This window comes from Calonectris borealis, chromosome 3 (genome assembly GCF_964195595.1).
Source record: "Calonectris borealis chromosome 3, bCalBor7.hap1.2, whole genome shotgun sequence".
NCBI lineage: Eukaryota > Metazoa > Chordata > Aves > Procellariiformes > Procellariidae > Calonectris > Calonectris borealis.
Genome location: NC_134314.1, coordinates 21567048 through 21588894, shown reverse-complemented (window position 1 = coordinate 21588894; position 21847 = coordinate 21567048). Strand labels below are relative to the sequence as shown.

At 37.3% G+C, this 21847-nt stretch overlaps 1 protein-coding gene across 1 annotated transcript in view; it reads left to right on the top strand.

The window, feature by feature from the left end:
- SNTG2 (syntrophin gamma 2) overlaps nucleotides 1-21847 on the top strand; it is a 326817-nt gene that overhangs the window by 180609 nt on the left and 124361 nt on the right. The window contains exons 5-6 of the mRNA XM_075145143.1: nucleotides 3349-3392; nucleotides 3507-3548. Coding sequence (XP_075001244.1) covers nucleotides 3349-3392; nucleotides 3507-3548 — 86 coding nt within the window. The remainder of the gene's footprint in view (nucleotides 1-3348; nucleotides 3393-3506; nucleotides 3549-21847) is intronic.

Sequence of the window (21847 nt, the reverse complement as noted above, 5' to 3'; positions counted from 1 at the left end):
AAGTCCCACATAGCCTGGAACATTTTACTTAATGTTTTTGTCATATAGAGAACATATGACTTAATGAAAACATCAGCAGATGTCTTGTCTTCAGATTTAAAGTATGCCTGAGAGAAACAAGACTGCCTTTTTGTCTCTTTCCAAGGAGTTTTTCCAATCACTTTATTTCTAATATACTTGTAAACTATATTGTAACTTCTGCATAGTAGTGACATGTCCTCTACATATTGATTTGTGGAAAATATTTTTGTTAGAAGTCATCATTGATTTTAAATTATATACAATTGGCCAAAACCGAAGTGTTTCATCACAGACTTGCAAGCACAGTTCGCCAGACTACCGTCACTGGCCGTGATGGCAGCAGCCATGGAGGTGTCTACATTATTGGGTTAGTTTCGAGCACAATGCACTTTTGGAGCAAATGCCCTAATTGTCCTCATTTTCTGTGCTTTGTTTCAGTTCATAGAGCATTTGGTATCGACCACATAATGCTCCTTTTCTTATTTACTTATCTGGACAGCTTTGATTGTGTGTAGAGGCTCTGCAGGCAGGATATAATTGCTTTGTGCTCTTAAACTATAAAATTTATTGGCTAACACATACAGTAGGTAGCAGGGGATATTGCAGTACTCATCACCCCTGTGGAATGACCAATGAGTCTTTGCTGTCCTGGCAGTCAGGTGGGAAAGGTTCAGCCTCCGTTGCTCCCTGGAAGGGATTTGTCTTTGGTGCTGCTGAGTTACCATCCTCCAGTTACCTGGTTTTCTTCCTTGAGATTATATACCTTTTCATGTCAATACTTTTCATCTTCAAGCCTTGAGCTGTTAACTAGCCCTATCTCAAGAATTTTACCTGTGTTTGGAATTTTACCTTTCCTATTTTGCATGGATACTAGTCTACATATTTTATTATAACTTTTGTTAGAACTAAGCAATTTTCTCAGAAGACAAAATTACACAACCGTCCTGTTGTGTCATTATGCAGTGGGTCATGGATAGCTGAACATCCAGGAGGATGGTGATACCTACCTGCCTGCAAATCTTCATGACGCACTCTTCCATCAGGATCTCATCTTTCACTCAAGCATTTTCTGGCTCAGTATGCTCTTTTCTTACCAGCCCTACATTTTTCTGTTTTCACCTCCTACAGAAATTCTTTCCAAACTCATCTCTCGCATCCCCACCCCTCTTTCTTTTACTGTGCTTCTTTTTCAATATTGCTGTTTCCAACTGATCTTCCCAATGGTGACAGCTGCTTTGGCCTCCCAGAAGAGCCAACAAGACAGGGCCTCAGGAGAACAATGCTGCCTGCTGCCCACATGTGCCATCCTCATCACATTTGTGGCCTGCAGATTAATTGACTGGTACTTGTTGAAGTATAAATAAACATGTCTGCCTTGCTGCAGTGAGTTGGAGCGTGAGTCCTACTGCGATCCCACACAGACAGAATAATATCCTAGGATTGGCGTATCAGGGGTGTCCTCCTGAAGCAGGTTGAGAACCCACTCTCCCTGTGTAACACCCCGTTCAATTGATGTCCAGGCTCTGCACTGATTCAGGTTGCAGGGACCATTGCATTACTTGTAAGGAAGGTCTGCTTCTGCGTATTATGGCCTGTTACAGCTACTACTGGCAGCAGGAGTGCATCACTGTGTGGCACTGGTGTGCTTTAAGGTGGGCTGCTTAGGGGCCCACAAAACAGAGAGTCTTGTGCGCTAGCTTTCCTTGGGCAGCTTCACATCACCTGGGAGCATTCAGACTGGGAGACCAGTCTAACTGATCTGAATTAAAATCTCTGAAACCCATACAGTGTGGGCGTAAGGAGCCTCAGCCCCAGCTGCTTTGATTCTTGATCTATCTCTGTTCTGCCTCATCACTTGCTAATACAGCCATACTCAAAATTTCTCCACTCAGTTCTGAGTCAGTGGGCAAGGCATGCGCCCTTTGACTTTATCGTTTTATACTTTCCCGCAACTGGAATTTCAAACACACCCTCTTCCTTCTATCTCCAATTCAAGTATGCTTCCAGTTTCCTAAAGCAGCCCAATGGCCTAACATAAGCATTGAATTAAAAATGATTCACATGTTTTTCACTATTGGTATATGTATTACTAATATCTTAAACAGAAGTTTAGTATTGAGATGCCCAAGCTAATGTTCAGCACCCAATATAGGCTACTTCACATTGCTTTGTGATGTTTTTTAACTGCTTTAATTCAGTTGCATTTCTATACATAGGATGTCTTTTTTCTATACCAGCTATTACAAATTGTGTGCATATTTTTAAATACAAAACAAGGTAAGAAGTGGTGTAAAGACCTTCGATACAACTTGTAGCATGGTATTTAAAACAAATAGTGAAATCTTTCCTAAGTACTGATAAAAGTATGACTAATGAACTGTTATCTTTTATCTGCCAAAAGAGTGATGAAGAATCTATTAGAAAGATAAATTTAATATAAAAAAAGCTATTTTGTACCAAAGGTACATTTGTAGTGGCAACAGCTATATCGCAGAAATGGTGAGAATACTCTATGCAGTTTTTTCTTTCTTTTCTACCTCTATTTCCATCTCTCAAAATACTGTCTTTGTTAACATTTATTGCATTCTTCAATGCCTCAAGCTGTGACCCTGTAAGACTAATATGCCTTATTTAATCATATCAGTCTTTGCAGGATCAGATCCTTACTTTCAATTAAGTAATACATTCCAAGGGATAAACGTCCTCAAATTCCACTAAAAAGTAAAAAATTTAAAAATGTCATAAAAATACGCCTCAAAATGTCATTGTTTGTATCTGTTGCAGTTTCATTACATTATTCCCATTAACTCTGTAAGGCAGGAAACATGCAAATTACAGACTGGAATAATGTATTTTGTTATTCACAGGAACAAAGCTAACTCAAACTTCGTGTTAAAGAGTTGTATTAAATTCTAGGCAGAACCTCCTTAATTATAGCGGTGCCTGTAAATTTGTTCAGGGGGAAAAGAATTGCTAAGTAGTTTCAGAAATTCCTATTTCCCTTTTGTGGAAGAGTAATGAAAAGTGTGAATCACACTTTCCACATAATTTAATGAAATCCTTCATTAGTGAGAAATGACATTTGTATTCCATATTAAATAAGTTCTTTGTGCATGGAAAATAACTCTCTTAATTTGTTTAAAATTGCTAGGAATCTATTACCTTTATAGGACGAATACTGATTGCTATGCCATTGGTATTTTCACAACCAAATCAGTTTCAGATGAAGGTTACAAACAGCATGCTAAACCAATTGCTGGAAGAGACTATAGCATTATTTTTCAGTACTACTTTCAATTAAATTGTACTCCTTCTGTAATCCCACAGCTGACCAAACAGGAATGTTATTTATAGGAGATGCAATAATACAGGTCAGTAAACATTCACTTTTTCCACAGACACTTGTTTCATACTTGCCTTATGTTTATTTCATTAACTAACTTACACATTGCAAATCATTTTCTCCTTATCGTATCTGTTTTTAGGTTAATGGTATAAATGTAGAAAGTGCTACCCATGAAGAAGTGGTAAGTCATTCCACTTTGATTTTTTAATAGTATACAGAATATCCTGTGTCTGTACTGTTCTGTCTCTAGCCTTGCTTCATATGAGGTTACTCTTTTTTACTATAAAGACATAGTGCTATAGTCAGGTTTGTCATACATGTGATTATTAAAAGCTTAATTTTGGCTGTTAGTATTTGTTATAGTTTCTGCACTCTTACTGTGACTCTTCTTCCTAGTAAGATACATGCACTTGTGACACAAATGTACTATTCCAATGTTGAGTCTCCATCATTGTTTATTATAGCTTTTACACCCCTTAGGTAAAATAAGTATTTTAAAGCACAAAATAAGGCAAAAATGCAAAATCCTGGTAGTTACCTCTGTTCTGTTCAGTGGAGTGCAACTGCTCTTCCCAGAATAGGAACTATATCAGTTTTATCAATGAACACATCATCTTTTCTTTTTTTTCCCTGTAAACTGTATGCTGGGCTGCTTGCCATGGAAATAAAATAGAATGCAAAGAAAAAATTAAAAGTCCTTTACTATTTAAGAATTAATGGTGAAAATATGAAAAACGTACATTACCTTTTTTATGATGCTATTGTAGGTGCTGGAATGTCCTTTGGGTGATCACAATTAGTATTTCAGGGGTTGCAAATAAATTGAATAGTCTTTTACATATATAAATGTATATGTATATATAACATGTCATATGTATATATATCATACGTGTGTGTGCGCACATATAGTCTTTATGGATTATGCCTTTGGTATAGTTCGATCCATTGGGATTGCAGGTGCTCCTAAAGGGTTCACCTGCTGTGGTAGTACATTTAAATGGTAATAAAATTCTCACCTTCTTAGCATTGCACGAACAGGGATTGAATTAGTTTAGTAAAGAATCTGATTTAAACTACTGTAAAAACAGCACTTACAAATTAGAATATGTGGGGTGAGTGTCATGATCCTGCTCAGGTATTTAAAAACTTTGATTGCCATCTGAATCAGCCTATTGAAGCACAAGTTCATCACTCCCTGCCACACACGCCAACAACACATTAAATAGTATTACAATAAACATCTGAAGCTATCAAAGATCTGACAAAAATGCTTGATAACTACTGGCTAAAAGCAGTTCAAATTCTGAAAATCTAAACCAATCCCCATTGAATGGATCCTCTGTTTTAATGGATATTGTTTATTTAGTGATTCCCTTCTGTGAGACTACTCATAAATAAAAAGAAAGAAATGTTTCTAAGTACTTTCCTGGGTCAGTGAATAAAATTCCAATTAGAATAACATTTGTGTGAAATACTGAAAATGTGTGAAACACACTGATTTACTATAAAAATGTAAGAATAAGATATAGTAAGAGAAAATATCATTTAGCACCTAGTTCTTCATTTTATATAACTAGACCCTCATTTCTGCCTTTTCTAGCTAATGGAAATAAACCATTTATTATCCTGAAATTCATTTCATTCAAACTTACATTTGAACTAATTATAGAATCATAGAATCATTAAGGTTGGAAAAGACCTCTAAGATCATCGAGTCCAACTGTCAACCCAATACCACCATGCCCACTACACCATGTCCCTAAGCACCTCATCTACATGACTTCCAGGGATGGTGACTCAACCATGTCCCTGGGCAGCCTGTTCCAAGGCCTGACCACTCTTTCAGTAAAGAAATTTCTCCTAATGTCCAATCTAAACCTCCCTTGGCGCAACTTGAGGCCATTTCCTCTCGTCCAGTCGCTAGTTACTTGGGAGAAGAGACCAACACCCACCTCGCTACAACCTCCTTTCAGGTAGTTGTCGAGTGCGATGAGGTCTCCCCTCAGCCTCCTCTTCTCCAGGCTAAACAAGCCCAGTTCCCTCAGCCGCTCCTCATAAGACTTGTGCTCCAGGCCCTTCACCAGCTTCGTTGCCCTTCTCTGGACAGGCTCCAGCACCTCAATGTCTTTCTTGTAGTGAGGGGCCCAAGCATAGAATCATAAAACAGCCCAGGTTGGGAAGGACCTCAAAAGATCATCCGGCCCAATCTTTCATGGGAAGGGGAGCCTAGATGGGATTATCTAACACCCTGCCCGATCAAATCTTGAAAAGTTCCAGTGATGAAAAACCATCATGTCATCTACGTTTTGCTTATGGTGGATACAAATAGGTGCTTCTAGTGCATTTCATCATAGGGCAGTTCTCACCTCGGGGACTCACTAAAATCTTTCTGAATCTTATTTCCCTCTTCCACTAAGTACAGAGAAGAGCACCCAGCCCGCACCACAAAATGCCAGACAAGGAAGTATTCTCAGGAGTAGCCTTTAATGGGGGTTTTCCTGGGTTTCCCTCAAATGTTGTTGCAGAGAACACTGTGGACAAGAGGGCTGTTCACAGAAGGTAGTATGTAGAAGAAAGACAATCTGGACAACCGGTCTATCCTGCCATCCGTACAGGAGATCACCTTCTACTGTATTGCCACCGAATCACTGAGTCCTACTGTCAGTCTTCACAGCTCTCCCTTATTCTTCACTTGATCGAGCGGGTCCAGAGGAGGGCCACGAAGATGATCAGGGGGCTGGAGCACCTCCCCTCTGATGACAGGCTGAGAGAGCTGGGGCTGTTTAGCCTCGAGAAGAGAAGGCTCCAGGGAGACCTTATAGCAGCCTTCCAGTACTTAAAGGGGGCCTACAGGAAAGATGGGGAGCGACTCTTTATCAGGGAGTGTAGTGACAGGAAGAGGGGTAATGGTTTTAAACTGAAAGAGGGTAGATTTAGACTAGATATTAGGAAGAAATTCTTTACTGTGAGGGTGATGAGACTCTGGAACAGCTTGTCAAGAGAAGTTGTGGATGCCCCTCCCTGGAAGTGTTCAAGGCCGGGTTGGATGAGGCTTTGAACAACCTGATCTAGTGCAAGGTCCCTGCCCATGGCAGCGGGGCTGGAACTAGATGTTCTTTATAGTCCCTTCCAACCCAAACCATTCTATGATTCTTATATGATTCTATGATCCTTACTAACCTGAAAAATTCTGTTGAATCAGCAAACTGTCACCTTGTGTTTCATTTCCTTTCACAGTTTATTGTCAATATCTTGAAAACCAAAGTCCCAGCCAAGTGGATACCAAGTGGTATCCCTTCATCGTGAATTTCAACCGAATTACTCTTCCTCTCTGCTTCCCCCTCTCTCTCCCCTCAGGAGAACTGACTGTTCCTTTTGTGTTGTACAGGGTGATAACCTGATTAGCCACCAGGGAAACAAAATTAATTTTCCTCTCAGATGAGCAATACAGAAACTATATTAATCTCCGAATTAACATTTTCTGTATTCACAGTCTCTCCACACCAATACACTATTTCTAAAAATAAACTTATTTTTCAAGGAAAATAAATTATTTTAAATCTTCCACAGTCTATTGTATTACAGCCTGTAAAAGCAGGATTTTCCTAAGTCCTGATTTTGAGTTATTTATGTTTCTATCCATACCCTTAGCCATAACTAAGGTGTGATAATAGCAGCTTGAAGAATTGTGAAGAAAAGCAAATTCTAGTAATAAGCAGTGAAAAACAGGAGTGCCAATTTGTTGTGAAATTGTTTGTGACAGACCAGCTAGTTGTTTGTCTTGCAGAGAAGTAATCACCTTTTAACCTTGCTAGAAGTTAAAGGGTCAAGAAACAAAACTATGTATTTGGTACAATCAGGATCAGCTATCCACATAAGCATTTCCATAGTGCCAGTTGTGAAGATGGTAGGTAGCAGACAGAACAAATTGGCCTCCTTTCCTACAATTCCCAGATCTTGTAGCCTTCTCTCCCATGTGTTTACCCCAGTGGGTCTTAAGTCTTTAACACCTGTGAGCCAAACTGACAAACAATTACACGTAGTCTTCCATTTAGTAAAATGCAGGTTATCCGAGTTTGTGCCTATTCAGTGCACCTCCTCACATGCTATAAGGTTGAACCAGCAGATATTCCTAAATGGTACAAGTTAAGAACAAAAGGGGAAAAAGTCTAAACACCAAGGTATCCAGACATGCCATTGTGAAACAAAACAAAATAAAAAACCCAAAGAAAATTCTTGAAAACATTTGTTAGAGCTACAATTAAAAAAAATTAAAATAATCAAAACACCAAAAGACAAACAAACAGGAAAAAACCAACACCATAACACCAAAAAACCCAAGAAGCATGTAGTTGCTTCTGTCTCTTAATGGCTCACACTATGGCTGGCACTAGTGAAGTAATTCAGTATCTTTACCTTTGCCACCAGCATCTCTTTTAGTACTGTGGTGGGTTGACCCCAGCCAACAGCTAAGCACCCACACAGCCACCCTGCCAGCAGGACAGGGGAGAGAGCAGGAAGAACAAGAGCAACAAAACCTTTGAAATAAAGATAGTTTAATAAGTGAAGAAAAGACAAAGGTAAAAGCAAAAAAAGTGATGCAAAGGCAATCACTCACCACCTCCTACAAGCAGACTGATGCCCAGCCAGTCTCTGAGCAATGGCTGCTTCCCCCAGAAAACTCTCCACAATTTTTACTGCTGAGCATGATGTTATATGGCATGGAAAATCCCTTTGGTCAGTTCAGGTCAGCTGTTCTGGCTGTGTCCCCTTTGTTTTAGTCACAAACCAAAATACAGCACCATACAGCACCATATAACTCCATCCCAGCCAGACCCAGTACATAGTCACTTGGATCATAGAATACAATTCGTAATCTTGAGTTAGGTATTTACAAAAGAGGTCTTTGCCACCCAGAATGCAAGCAGCAAGAAGAAATGTGTTCAAACTATATTGGAGGATGATGTTTTAGAAGTCCCATCTTGAAGTAGATGACTGAATATGTAAGAGATCATGGTGCCAGATGAAAATAAAGCAAGGCAAAAGAATTACTCAATAATCTTTGAGAGGCTCCCATCGATTAAATACTTCGTATGATGTTAACAATGGTAAGTGTAAACTGCAACCCAGTGTGAATTGAGACTAACCAAGCTTCATTGCTGAGTGTCTTTTGAACAGAATTGCTGGAGTGCTTTTCACCTAACCTGACTGACACACTTAGAAAGTAGGGCACTCTTTACAGAGGTAAAAGATGCAGGTATGATTTCCTAAAGGTTAGATGAGTCCTCCATCCTTAACCTCCCGCTTTCTGGACAAGTACCCTTAATCCCTAAGCTACTATATTAATATCCTAATACATTGTAACACTACCTTCTTCAGAGTTGTTTCTAGGTGCCCAAACCTACTGCATTGTATGTAAAACTCAAAGCTGATGTTTTATGTGGTCTCTGAACCCTAAATGGAACTTAGAGGAGGGATTTCCTATTTTGCATACCTTAAAAACCTTACATATGAAAGAAGCCCTTTTTTCAAGCAAACATTATTGCATTTCTGGATCTGTGCCATACGGGAAGTTTAAACACATCCGCTTTCATCAAACAAAAAGACATAGGGATCCGTGGACCCTCAAGAATGTAAGCTGAAAGCTTCCCTTCTTCTTAAAATTAAATTCATTGCTCAGACTTGTTCCTAAATTCAATATAAATTTCACTTTAGATGTTTATGTGCCATGTTTGTGTGCAAGTGCACACATTCTGGACCTCTGTAATCGCAACAAAAATGAGATGAGAAATATTAACCTCCTGACAGCTAGCAGCCAAGCGCATCATCATTGACATATTCCATTTACAAATAGCAGCTACTGACAAACAACTGATTCCTACAAGCTGAAAGCTTAGGGACATTAAATGAACCTTTCTTTTTGGAGCATTTCTTTTCAATTGCAAAAACACCATATTCAAATAAGGAGATTTTTATTTTGGATGAGAAATCTCAACCATTATTTCATAAAAATGCAATGGCATAATTTTGATAAAAATAAAATAAAACATCTTCCATTCTCTCAGGAACTTTGGCAATAGCCCACCTCATCTCAAATCTCACAGAATCAGGGCCTTCCTCCATCACCTCACCCATTTATCTAATTCCACTCTGATTATGATAGTGGGTTGTGGTAGTAGAAAAGTCTCTTTGCAGATCTATCTCCTGACCCATTGAGATCTCTCTTCCTTCTGGAGCTTCCTTGAGCCATATGGCCTACAGTTGTTCCAGGAAGTTTTGTTTAATGCTTCTATTGGATTCCCATGTACAGGGCAAAGAGCAGCATTATGCATTTCTCTGTCATTCCTCACCACTGCAGCATAGCTGTGTTACATCGACAGTTCTGGAGCGCTTCTTGGTACTGCAAAACAATCCTTAAGGGATGTAACTTACTGTTTTGTGGGGAATAACTTTCAGGAAGTTGAGATTTTTGTACGTGCGATAACAATACAAGCAGCAGAAGGGCAGTTCAGCAATACACAATAGACCTGACTCTGTGCTTTACTGAGATTGTCTGTAATTATTCTAGAGATTCGGCCTGATGGTATTAATCAACACCAAGAAAGGGATCACAAGATCATGCAGCTGCATTTTATCTTGACCTAGAGAGACCACCTCCAAGTAATAAAAGCAAGTTGAGTTCCTTTCCCCATGTAATTTCTGCCTTGCTGAGAAGACTGACAAAGGCCATGTCATTTATGGTTTCTAAAGATGCTATTGAGATACAGTTGTCAGTGAATCGACTGATAACTGCCAATAAACAGGCAACAGGGGGTAACAATTTTTATCTACACTGCCTTGCACATGGAGTGAATGTGAACTGGCTTTATCCGCATACAGTCAATCTGATAAATGAAATAAACCAGTTAAAAACTAACCGCTCTTCAATAAATTATTTTGTTTCAGGTTAGACCAAACATTGTCGTAAACTTTATTTCAAAAGTGCATGAAATAACTGGAAGAGTAAAAGAGAAAAAAAAAAAAGCATGTTATTGACTGTTGCTTTTCTTTAAGTCGGTGAGAATGGCAAGTGTCCGCTACATTTTCAAATGAAATCCAATAAAATTTTCATAATTATAAGACTAGGTAAGAATCCTTAGAAAAGTATTGAAGCTGCTAACCTTTAGGCTATCCATTACCAAATCAGCATTCATCACTGCAGCAGAGGCAGTGGCCTATCAAGACTATATGGCATAGAATTGCTGGAAATGATATATAGGAGAAAGATGGGGCTGAGGTATCAGTGGTTCGGATGAGAGTAGGTAGCACAGGGAACAGATGCTATGAAACATGTTATTGCTAGGAGCCATTTGGATACACACTCTCAAGAGCCGGTGATTTGTTTCAGTGGCTTCCAAAATTGACAGGTTCCCAGCCATCTCCCATCCTCTGTGCTTTTCAGTGCATTAGTCTGAGTGTTGCTGTGGAAGTAGTCTCCAACTGGGGCAGAGTATGAAGTGGAGAGGAAAGTGCAAGGAATGCTGCCAGAACATTGGTCTAAGATATTAATCTTAGGCCCACTGGAGAACATGTGATGGTAAAAATGTTCTGGAAATTTAGCCAGCAACTTCTAGCTTACGTCTTGTCTAAACTCTGATAGGTAATATAGATTAACTATTGATACGTGCTTTTTTATTTGAGGTTTGTCTGCAAGCATCTAAGCACTGAAAATGCTACAGAAGTAGCATTCTTAAGAAGAAGAAAATAGTTCCCTATTTTATTTTTTTCCCAAGAGAAGTCCTTGCCATCTTAATTCTATAAAACAATGTAAAAAACATTTTAATACTTTTCCTTTTAAGCAAATAAAAAACTCACTAGAAGACCTTGGTCCATTTCTTGACCATTACCATGAAAATTAATGCACCAGCAAGAGTCAGCATATCATGCTAGAACTGGTCACCATAATTCCATTCTTCCGTCTCAAGACTCCTCTAAACTGAACATCACCAGATTCAAAAGCTATGCAGGAACTGTGACTGCATTCCACAGCATGTGGTACAATCCTGGGCAAGGGGCCTTTTCGGTGTGTCATAGCAATCCACACACACTGGTTTTCCCATGAAAACCAAGATACAGAGGTGTGTGCCTTCATCTCCTCTGAGCTTGAAGTTGAGATCTTTGTATGTTTTCTGTATTCTTCTCTTTCTTGCATGTGGGTATGGTCTTATTAGGTACAAGATTTCTTTATTATGATTATTTATTACCTATAGCCTTATATCCTCTGGGAGTACCAGCTAGGAATTAGGATGTGTCCAATATGTGCACTCAGGCTTGAAGACAGGAAGTGCATCTTAGTCCTATAGATACATTCAAAAAGAGCCAATGTGTAAGGACATTTCTCGCTTCCTAATAAACAAAACTTCCACAAAATTTGATAAATAGCATCTTAAAATGATTTACAGAATAAGATGAAATTTAAAAACATATAACACCACAGCTTTCTTGATTCCTCCTATTCTTGTCCCAGCATTTAGAAACAGTTTAAGTGTAACATTGTATGCTATTGTTATTACTATCTGTACTTCCGTAACGCTTGAGAATTCTTAACATGAAACAGCAGCACTGTGCAGTGCACCACAGCCCACAACAATAATGTGTATGGTACATAAATATAAATAGGGCACAACTGAAATTGTTACATCATTTCACCAAATAAAATAACTGTGTTCCTTTATACATTTCCCATCAGGAATCCCCATGTTCTCACACAAGTGCATATTTAGAAATAGGTAGCAAAACATTAACTAGATTTTCTATTTTTCAGTGCATGCACGGGTAAGACCTACAAAAGTTGAGTCCCTTTCAATTGCTCTGATTGAGACACAGGAATAAATCTGAAAATTGCTTCTCTTCCTTGAGATATTGAAATTTTATTTTCATTCATCCCTTATTCCATCATCCATTCTGTGTTAGCTATTTTAGAATTAAAGTTCTCTGCATGGGCTTCTGGAATTCAGTTATAAGTGGTGGAACATAGATTATGAATTTTATCCATATAATATCAGAAAGAAAAAAACTGGAAGATACATACCTAAAAAGGTACGTAATGCTTAACTACTCAACAAAAATCTCATATCAAATTTTATGAGATAATAAAAACCATGGAATTATAGTGATGAATTAATAAAATCAATAAATTCATAAAAAGAACTATAAAATTACTTGTCAAATGGACAGATGCTTGTGAAGTAGCAAAAATACATTCTTGTGATTTGCTAATTTTACTGTGTAGTAATATCTCATAGTCATATTAATGAGTAGATTTTATTGATTTATGCTGTTATTAAAATCATTAACGTACTTCTATCTTTAAATAAATTAAGATATATTTTTACAATGTGAAAACTGCAATGTTATGTTCTGTAGGTTTAACTACATGTTAATATTTGATTATGTAATTCAGTAATACTTGAGGCAACAACCTTATGACATTTGGAGAAAGTAAAAATAAAGTTTTCATTTAATATCCATAGAGTGTTTAATACCTTAAGATTCCTGCCAGAAATAATCAGCAGTACAAATCAAAATTCAAGAGAAATGCTCGTTGTTTTGCTAGATTGCCCAGGTAGTTGCTACATTAAAATGTATAGATACCCTTACACACATACACACATTTCTGACCCAAGACTGCCACTTAACTTCAGGTTATTCCTTGAACTTTTACAGTTTTTCCTGCAGGAAGCTTTTCAGTTTGAACATGGTCTTTCACCCAACAGAAAAAATGTTATGAAGTCAAAAAGAACAGTGTAATTGAAATATGACAAGTATAAAATGAGAGTTTGACCAGTTAAACGAAAGAAAAGACAAGTATTTTTCTACATAGAAAGACTGTGGATGTTTCATTTCTTGGAGATCTATCTTAATGCTGCCAAGAAGAATATTGTCAGTACTTTCAGCAATACTCTGCATTGTTCACTGGAATAGTTAGTCCTTTGTACTGCAATTTTGTTGTTCTGTCAACATAGAAGAAATATTCTTCTAATATTGGAACGGCAATTCTACCAGATCCAGAAGAACCAGTAACTGAGATTTTCTCACATCACGTGAAGACTGTCTGATTCCTTTGAATGTCATGGAACTGTTTGATTTTTTTCCTTCAGCTGCATGACTCTCCCATTTTCTTGGTACTCTCCAAAATTTGCTTTTAGATTTCTTCATTTAGTAAATTTAGTAAATTATTTCTGTTGAGAGTTTAAAAGTGATGTTATAAATGGTTTTCATCTAAGTGAAGTTGTGCTTCTGTATTCCCTGTCCCTTGCTGCCTCACTCACACACCCTAACAAAAGCAATCTGTTTCTCCCGTTCTTTCTTTTTTTAGACCCACTAGAAGAACAGGTGGATGCTACTAAAAAGCATTTTAAAAATAAACAGTTACCAAAAAGAAAAAAAAAAGCAATAAAATTGTACACACTTTCTGAAATAGTCTATATACATTACTGCAAAGTTTAGCTGGAATTACACCTTACTGTACTTGAATGCAAGTTAAAAAAAGTATGTGGTATTGCACAGTAGTGTCCTAAGTCACCTCAACATCACACTCTCTTTCCGGGAATTGCCATGTGTTCAAGTAATGCAGATGCAGTAGAGTGGAAGTAAGAAATCAATCTCTGTAAAAATTATATTGAACACATAGAGAAGAAGTGTGTGTACATTTCTGTGGGGGTGTATGTTTTGTCAGGGGAAACCTAAAGAAATGTGAAATAGAATAATCAAACAAAGCAGCCATTGTGCTTCCAGCGAGATGACAAACAAGTCTCAGGAAAATGTCAGCGAGGAAAGAAAAGGAAGAGCAGTAGGAAAGCATGGAAAATCTGTTCCAGCGACTTTTTGAAAGGGCTTTTTCTGGTGCTTTCCCTGATCTCACTCAAGTAACTATTAAATAAAAATAAAAAAAAAAAAAAAAAACCAAACTTAAAATATGCAATTGACTAACCTAGAGTTAAGGTGGCTTTCCTTCTCATATATATGTTTTTAGAGAGCTTAATTAATCAAAACTTGTAGAGGAAATAAAATCGAGGTACATACTTTCACAACCTTGACATTACCACTTCTTTTCTCCAGATCCTCTCTGTTCATGAGAGCTGAAGAGAGAGGAAGGGGAAAATGACGGAGATTTCTCTAGAACAACTTGGCAGGACTATGTTGTGAAATAACTTAGGGGGATCCATCCTTATGGGTACCCACTGAGTCTCCCTTTATTTTTCCAAAGTATTTTTATGTGAAATGCTTTTAATCTTTTGAAGATAGTTTGATCATTTTCTGAATTTTCTTCTTAGATAGTTTCAAAGTTGTTTCCTCAAAAAAAGATTAAAATAAAAAGGTGTTTGAAAAGAACAAAGCCAAAATCTTTAGCATTTTGTACTTTTCTTACTCTAGCTGGTTGCCAACACTGACCTACATTGTTATTGGATATTGGAAAAGAAATGTAGAGCTTTTTATCTATCAGCTTTTCTATGACTAGTTTCTGTGTATGAAACGATTTATTTAATTTGTGAATAGGCGTATTGTCTTCCCAATATGTTGCTGTTACCATTATTTCTTTAAATGAGCAGTTTGGGGCATGGAATTAAGGGGTCTTATCTTGACTGGCATAAGATTTCGATGTGCTCCAAGCTAAGAGGCTATCATCTCCAGTTACACACAGACATACCAACAGAAACAACATGGGTAGAATCCATCAGCCCTAAATATTATTGAGAGGGAACTTGCTGAAATGATCTCAGACTCTAACCGCTTGCTTTCCCCATTATTAGGAGATTTACATTTGGGATCAGCCAAAGCAGGCATGTAGATTTGTAAGTCACTTTCAAACACAATGCAGTTTTCAGATACAGGTGTATGAGAAACTGCAACATTTCTATAAATAAGTTTTCATGAAGAAACTCTTTAACCGTGAAAGTTTCCGTTTAGTTAAAGCATTTTAATGTATTTTTAGGACTAGAGAGACAAAAAAAAGATATCAAGCTTCTGAAGATTTTACTTTCTTAATTTCATCTTGGTAGTTCTCACAGAGTTCCTTTGTCTTTGCCTCAGTCAGTCCCAAAAGAATGCTTTAGTTATCTATTACGTGGACAGCAAATACCTGTTATGGTGAGTAGATAGCTGCAGAACAGCTGCATGCATCAAAGAGCTGAAGCAGGAGCTGAAAGAAGTGAATGAACTCTTTTATTGGAGAGCATTTATTAATTGGTTTAACGTAGTTGCTTTCATTAGTTAAGACTTACCATGTATTTCAGAAAATTTGCTGCTGCTATGTAGGTGGCCAGTAACAGAGAGAAAAAAATAAACATTAATAGCAAGAATGGTAATTTGTGACTGACTCTAATTTCCTAGAGAGCAGAGGGAAGTTCTGCTGTTCGTGGTTTTCCTATTCTTTCAGTTACCCTATAGAATTTGTCTGAGCTATTTTGTTGGGGATTTGGCCGTAGTAGAACAGCAGCCCTGTTATCATGACAGTGAGACAAATAATTAAAAAGAGTTTTTCAGCTTGCTTAGATGAAAAAGATCTGAGTTTAATTTCATTTCTCCAGGTGCTAATTTGCCATATGTATTCTGTATCCTAGCACTGCATAAAAATAAAGCTACATAAAGTCAGCAAATTACAGTATAACTTTAAAATTTTGTGGGATGTATGATTCAACTTCGCTGTTTCCAGATGCTTGAAGAAATGTGATTATTTCATCACTGAATGCATCTGGCAGCATTCTTCATTAAGAAGCAAGTTATAGTATACTTTTGGTCTACCAGTGTCTTTTACATGCAAATGATAAAACTCACATGCTTTAAAACATATTTTTGCCATTTAAATTTGTACCCTTTTGCACCTTTACTGTGCTTTTCTAAAGGATAGCAAAATTTCAGAGAAAGATTTAAAAAAATGGAGTAACACATTATGGTACCTGTGTTAAATGTATACTTAAAAATATTGCATAATTTCTGTAATGTACTTGTGGAAATCGACTTTCTTTCAAGCTCTGAACATGTTAAGAGAGCATCCACAATTAAGTAGTTCAGATTGCAGTACTACTATTTTACCTGCACCTATTTCACAATCACTTAATAGAGAAGCAGCAAGTACTCTGGCATTATGAGCATTTACAATGTGCATAATCTTTGAGCACAAAAGGAGAATTACTATAATTAAAACTGATGGAAGAATCTTTACAAAAGAGCTATAGGAAGAATTTAAGTCTTTGGTAAGCTATGGATATAAAATGTAGCACTTCTTAGATAAAGAACAGAGAGTGCGGCTGGACAGCTACAATTTCAAGCAGTACTTCCTAAGGGTAAAAGGAGTTAAGATTAAAAAAAAAAAATTTAAAAAATCTGTGTCTCTTTTAACCCTTTTCATTTTATATTTATTTCATTTATAAATGTTGAAAGACCTACAAAGGATTTATAACAAATTATACTAGCCTCTTTAATCGTAAATAAAGGAGCTCTTTCTTCCACCTCCTCCTCCCAACAGGACTTGATAGATTCAGTAACAGTGCTGTATGATGTCCCTTGTTATCCCTGACAATCGCTGGGAAGACCTGTCCACTCTTGCTTCCTTTGATCCTTGCATCCTGTGCACGAACTAGTCTATGTCTTCATTTTTGGTCACTCTGCTGCATTTCCACTCTGGTTGAGCTAGCTTCTCTGAAGCAGTATCCTCTCTTTCTCATTTCTCCCCCCACCCCCTTCCTTTTCCTATCTAAACAATGTTTTGTGCTTTTGACAAATTCACTACCTTATATTGGGTGACTCTCAGGATTTCATCAGAATATAGAGTGCTATATACTCTAGCTCAATGTTATTAAAAGGACCAAGCTGCAAGCTAATAAAGAGTTAGTGTACACCTTTGTGATATTGAATAGATTAATTAAATAAATGTGTTTGTAAAAGATGAGACTTACGCTGCATTTTGTAAATTTCATGAAATGGTAAGGAAAATGTAAGTTATATAGAGGACTTACACCCACATAAAATAAACTCATTAATAAAGTTGTTATATTTCTGATCAAAAGGAAGTTTAACAAACTTCTTTGAGATCACTGTATGAGCTGTACATAAGTATTGTTTCTCTTCAGAAAGTCATTGACTTAATGGGAGTGTGATCTAAACAAGTGAACGAGTCTTATAGGTGTCGGTAATATTTCAGGCACATTTGTTTAGCCACTGAATTGAGGCTGGATAATGGTACCTGCTCTTGTTCCTTATTGTAGATAGCAGACAAAGCACTTAACTCATAGAGCAGGAGTCTATTCATACACTTCAGATGGCAAATAAGCTAGTACATTGCATCAAAACTATTAAAGAACTGGATCAGGAAATCAAAAGTTTTTTTGCTGTTGTTGGTTTTTGTCTAATATGGTATTAGACAGCAAAAAGTCTAACAGAAAAAAGTATAGCCCTGTATTTAAACAAATGTGGCTCTAGCTGTAATCAGTACTCTGGGGGAAGAGAAACTAATTCTTCAGAAGATTGTAACATGTCGATGAGATTTGCATGATGTTCCCCTCATCACTTAGAACGATTTTGTCCAGTACAGGGAATGTTTAGTATTGAATAAATAAATATACTTTATGGTGACATGTGCTGAATAAATATTGGCCTGTACAGTAGCACAATTGCAAGGAATCATGGGCTGGAGTCCTGAGATAGTGTGCAGAAGGTTCAGGTATGGGACTTTGCCTAACACAAATTTCTTTCTGATGCGTACTGAATATTGCAGATGATCTGCTGTTTTATGGTGATAGTAGCACTTTCATGCTTGGGGAGTTGTGGAAACAAAAGCATTAAAGACTGACATACAGTGGTACTATTACTATGAAAAGTGCTGAATTTTGTCCATAGATATTCCTACTGTCCTATTATGTTCTTCTACATGCTCTAAGAATTTCAGTGTACAAGAGGAATGTTTTTTATTTTCTAGGTGCCCCAGTTCTTTAAGCCTGAAACGGTGAACATATGGATGATTACAAATAAATTCTATGCTTGATCTAAAGTGAAGGGCAGTCTGTTGAGCTGATCAGTCCATAGGACTTCTATCTTGTACTTCAGCAGTGAATGTGTAGACACCAAAAGCAGTTCTCAGTGCTTCTTACACATTTAGTCCTGTATTAACTCTGGATGTCTGTGAAATGTCTATTAGGCTAGGAAGACTTAGTACAAAAGGATCATTGTGGAAAAGTTTGTTGTAAGAAAAGGAAGCAGTGCCCAAATTGTCAACAATTTCTTAAATCAGAGAACGCAGCCTATGACCTGCTGGGTTCGATAACTTCAAAAGCTTCTGGTTTAGCTTTTGGACTCGGTAGCACAAGGCAGCCTTCATTAAATATTGTCTCACTCAACTGAAATTACCTTCATCATCATTTCATACCATTGCCAGTGGACGATGGCAGAAGTTTTCTGACTGATATCTCTCTCCTCAGAGGCACTTCTAGTCAGATAAAATCCTTCTCTGAGAACTCTGCAAGTATGTTATGAATACAAGAAAACACTGACAAAGAAAATTGGAACAGTGACAGCTACATGAAAACTTGCATTTAGTCTTTTTAGCTCAATCTGTGCCAATTAGACACAATCACTTAACTATCATCTAGAAATATTTTCAAATATATTTGAAGAATAGGAACCTGCAGGGTTAGATTGTTCCAATTTGTTTGCTTGAAAAGGCCTGCATTTCGGGTAGAAATGTTTGCATTTCTACAGATTCTGATTCCACTTAAACATACGCATTTCCAATCACGCTCAGTCAGATATGTGTATGTATATTTGAACTGGAAGTGGCACTTTGATACTATAGTATGTGTTGCTGGCATACCAGATATGTCAGTAATGATATAATAAAGTTTCAATCTAAGAATTGTATGGGTTTTTTCTGGTAATTTGGCCATTTCTGTCTGTTGTGATACCTGAGACAATTCTTTCTTTTTACAAGTAATGTCTAACAGTAGATAAACAATAAAACATACTGCATATTCTAAAATTATGAGTTCTGTGGCCTTGAACTCTTTTCAATTATAGCACATTGATAACAGTTGAGACTGACCTGAATTTCCAGAGAGAAGTCCCTGTAATGCTCTGATATTCTTGGAATTTTTTGAAGGGTGGCAGTTACTTTCTCAGGGATGGGTCTTCATGCTTCAGATAATAGTTGGCCTTAAGTGAATTTATTTAAACTTCCATTGCTTCAGGGAACAGCTGATTTGGCTCAGAATGTATTTTCCAATGCACAATATGTATCGGTATCTTTCATATCCCAGATACTTGTGTAAGCATTGTTTTGAAATGAAACACAGACTGTGTAATTAATTAGAAAAAATAATGTACAAAATAATGAAAAAACATTTAAATAATTTCCTTTTTTGACTATAATTCCTGGTAATTATATCATACAGGAGCAGTGTTATTTGTTTAAATGAATAATGAAGCTTTGTGGTTAAAAACATCTTTTACTGTATTTGTAGGTGGAAATAAGAGAAGAGTGCTAATTGAGTGAACTAAGAGAAATTGCAGTTTAATTTAAATCTGTGAAAATTTCCATAAGCTGCATTTTCTTGATAGATAGGTAGTGGGGAGGGTACATTTTTAATGTGATAATACGTAGGACTTCGTTTCTCAGAGAATTTTATTTTTGAATTGGAAGATGCAGATTCTCTATAGTTTCACTGCCCAGTCTGGGACATACATACCAATTGCTGTTACATATCCTCCATGACAGGGACTCCTCAGATATTCACCCAACCAAAGGGTGTTTGGCAAGATGTCAGTGGTCGCAAATCCATGTGAATATAATAAAAAAAAACCAAACAAGCACAAGGAGAAATGGGAGAAGGACCAATCCCTCTTCTGCTTTACTTTTCTGTGTGTTTTGTCTCCAGTGAATACCTTTTCTGCCTCTGAATTTATATCTGATTCTTTGACAAACAAAAAACTTTATGGCTTTTCTTAGTGCAGTTGTGTTATACTTGATGGGTTTTTATACACCTATAGCCATAGAGGGAGTTGTGCCTTATGAGCTGTGGTGAAAGCTTGCTGTGAACCCCAGTTCCTGCTGAAGCACAAGAATGTCATGAGAAAGCTCCTAGATTATGGCAAGGAGTGGAGCAGCAGTGTGATTTGGGTGCAGAGCTCATGGTGCGCTAGAAATCTCGTTCATCGAAGTCTAAATGTTTCACCTACTCACTGACATCTGTCCCAGTAAGATATATCTGACAAAATGCACATGCAGCCCAGGTTGGAGAATTGCTGCCTGCCCACCTAAGATCTTTCTTTTCTGTCTTCCTATAGTTTCTTCTGAAGTATAACATCTCTGTATTTTATTCAAGGAAATTGATCACTTCAGCAAGATTTTCCAATCTCTTCTACCTCTGATTGGTAACTACATAGCAAGCCCAGTTCAGTGGTATGCAAGTGCTGTTTTTAACTACAAACTTTGCATGGGACTCTGTCCTGGTTTCAGCTGGGATAGAGTTAAATTTCTTCCTAGTGCTGTGTTTTGGATTTAGTATAGGAAGAACGTTGATAACACACTGATGTTTTCAGTTGTTGCTAAGTACCCTGCTAGTCAAGGACATTCAGCCTTCCATGGCTTGCCAAGCGCACGAGAGGCTGGGAGGGAGCATAGCTGGGATAGCTGGCCCAGCTGACCAATGGGGTATTCCATACCATGTGACATTATGCTCAGCATATGAATGGTAGGCACATTCCAGGAAGTAGCGATCGCTGCTTGGTTATCGGTCAGCACAGGTGGTGAGCAATTGCATTGTGCATCACTCATTTTGTATATTCTATCATTATTATTATTATTATTATTATTATTATTATTATTATTATTATTATCCCTTCCTTTTCTGTTCTATTAAACTGTCTTTATCTCAATGCACGAGTTTTTCTCACTCTTACCCTTCTGATTCTCTCCCTGTCCCACTGTGCGGGGCGGGGGGTGGGGGGGTGAGCGAGCAGCTACATGGTGTTTGGCTGCCTGCAGGGTTAAACCATGACAGACTCGTAATTTAATAATCTGTATTACTCATTCATAATAACATAAAGTATATAGTTATCAGCTTGTTGAAAAACCATTCACAATAAGGGCCATCTTTCCCTTTGTAACTGTAACCTTGCAGTTAACTTTCTTGTGTCTGCAGTCATGCCATCCTTTAGAGTGTAATTCATTTTACTTTGGAAGTGATCATTAATAGCATCCTTGGTAAATTCAACATTATTCTCTGTATCTTTCTTGGTAGTTAGAAAATTTTGAAGTGTCCATACATGTCTGATGCTGGTCAGCTCTGTCTTTTTTTTGTTGCTTGAAGGCTTTACATTTCAGTGGAGGGATGAGAGTACAATACTTTTATCTATGGGTGGTATCAGTAACAGTGCAGTACTGTATCATTATCATTGCTATGTTACAGCAGTGTCAATGTTCTGGGCGGAAACTACTCCATAAAAATA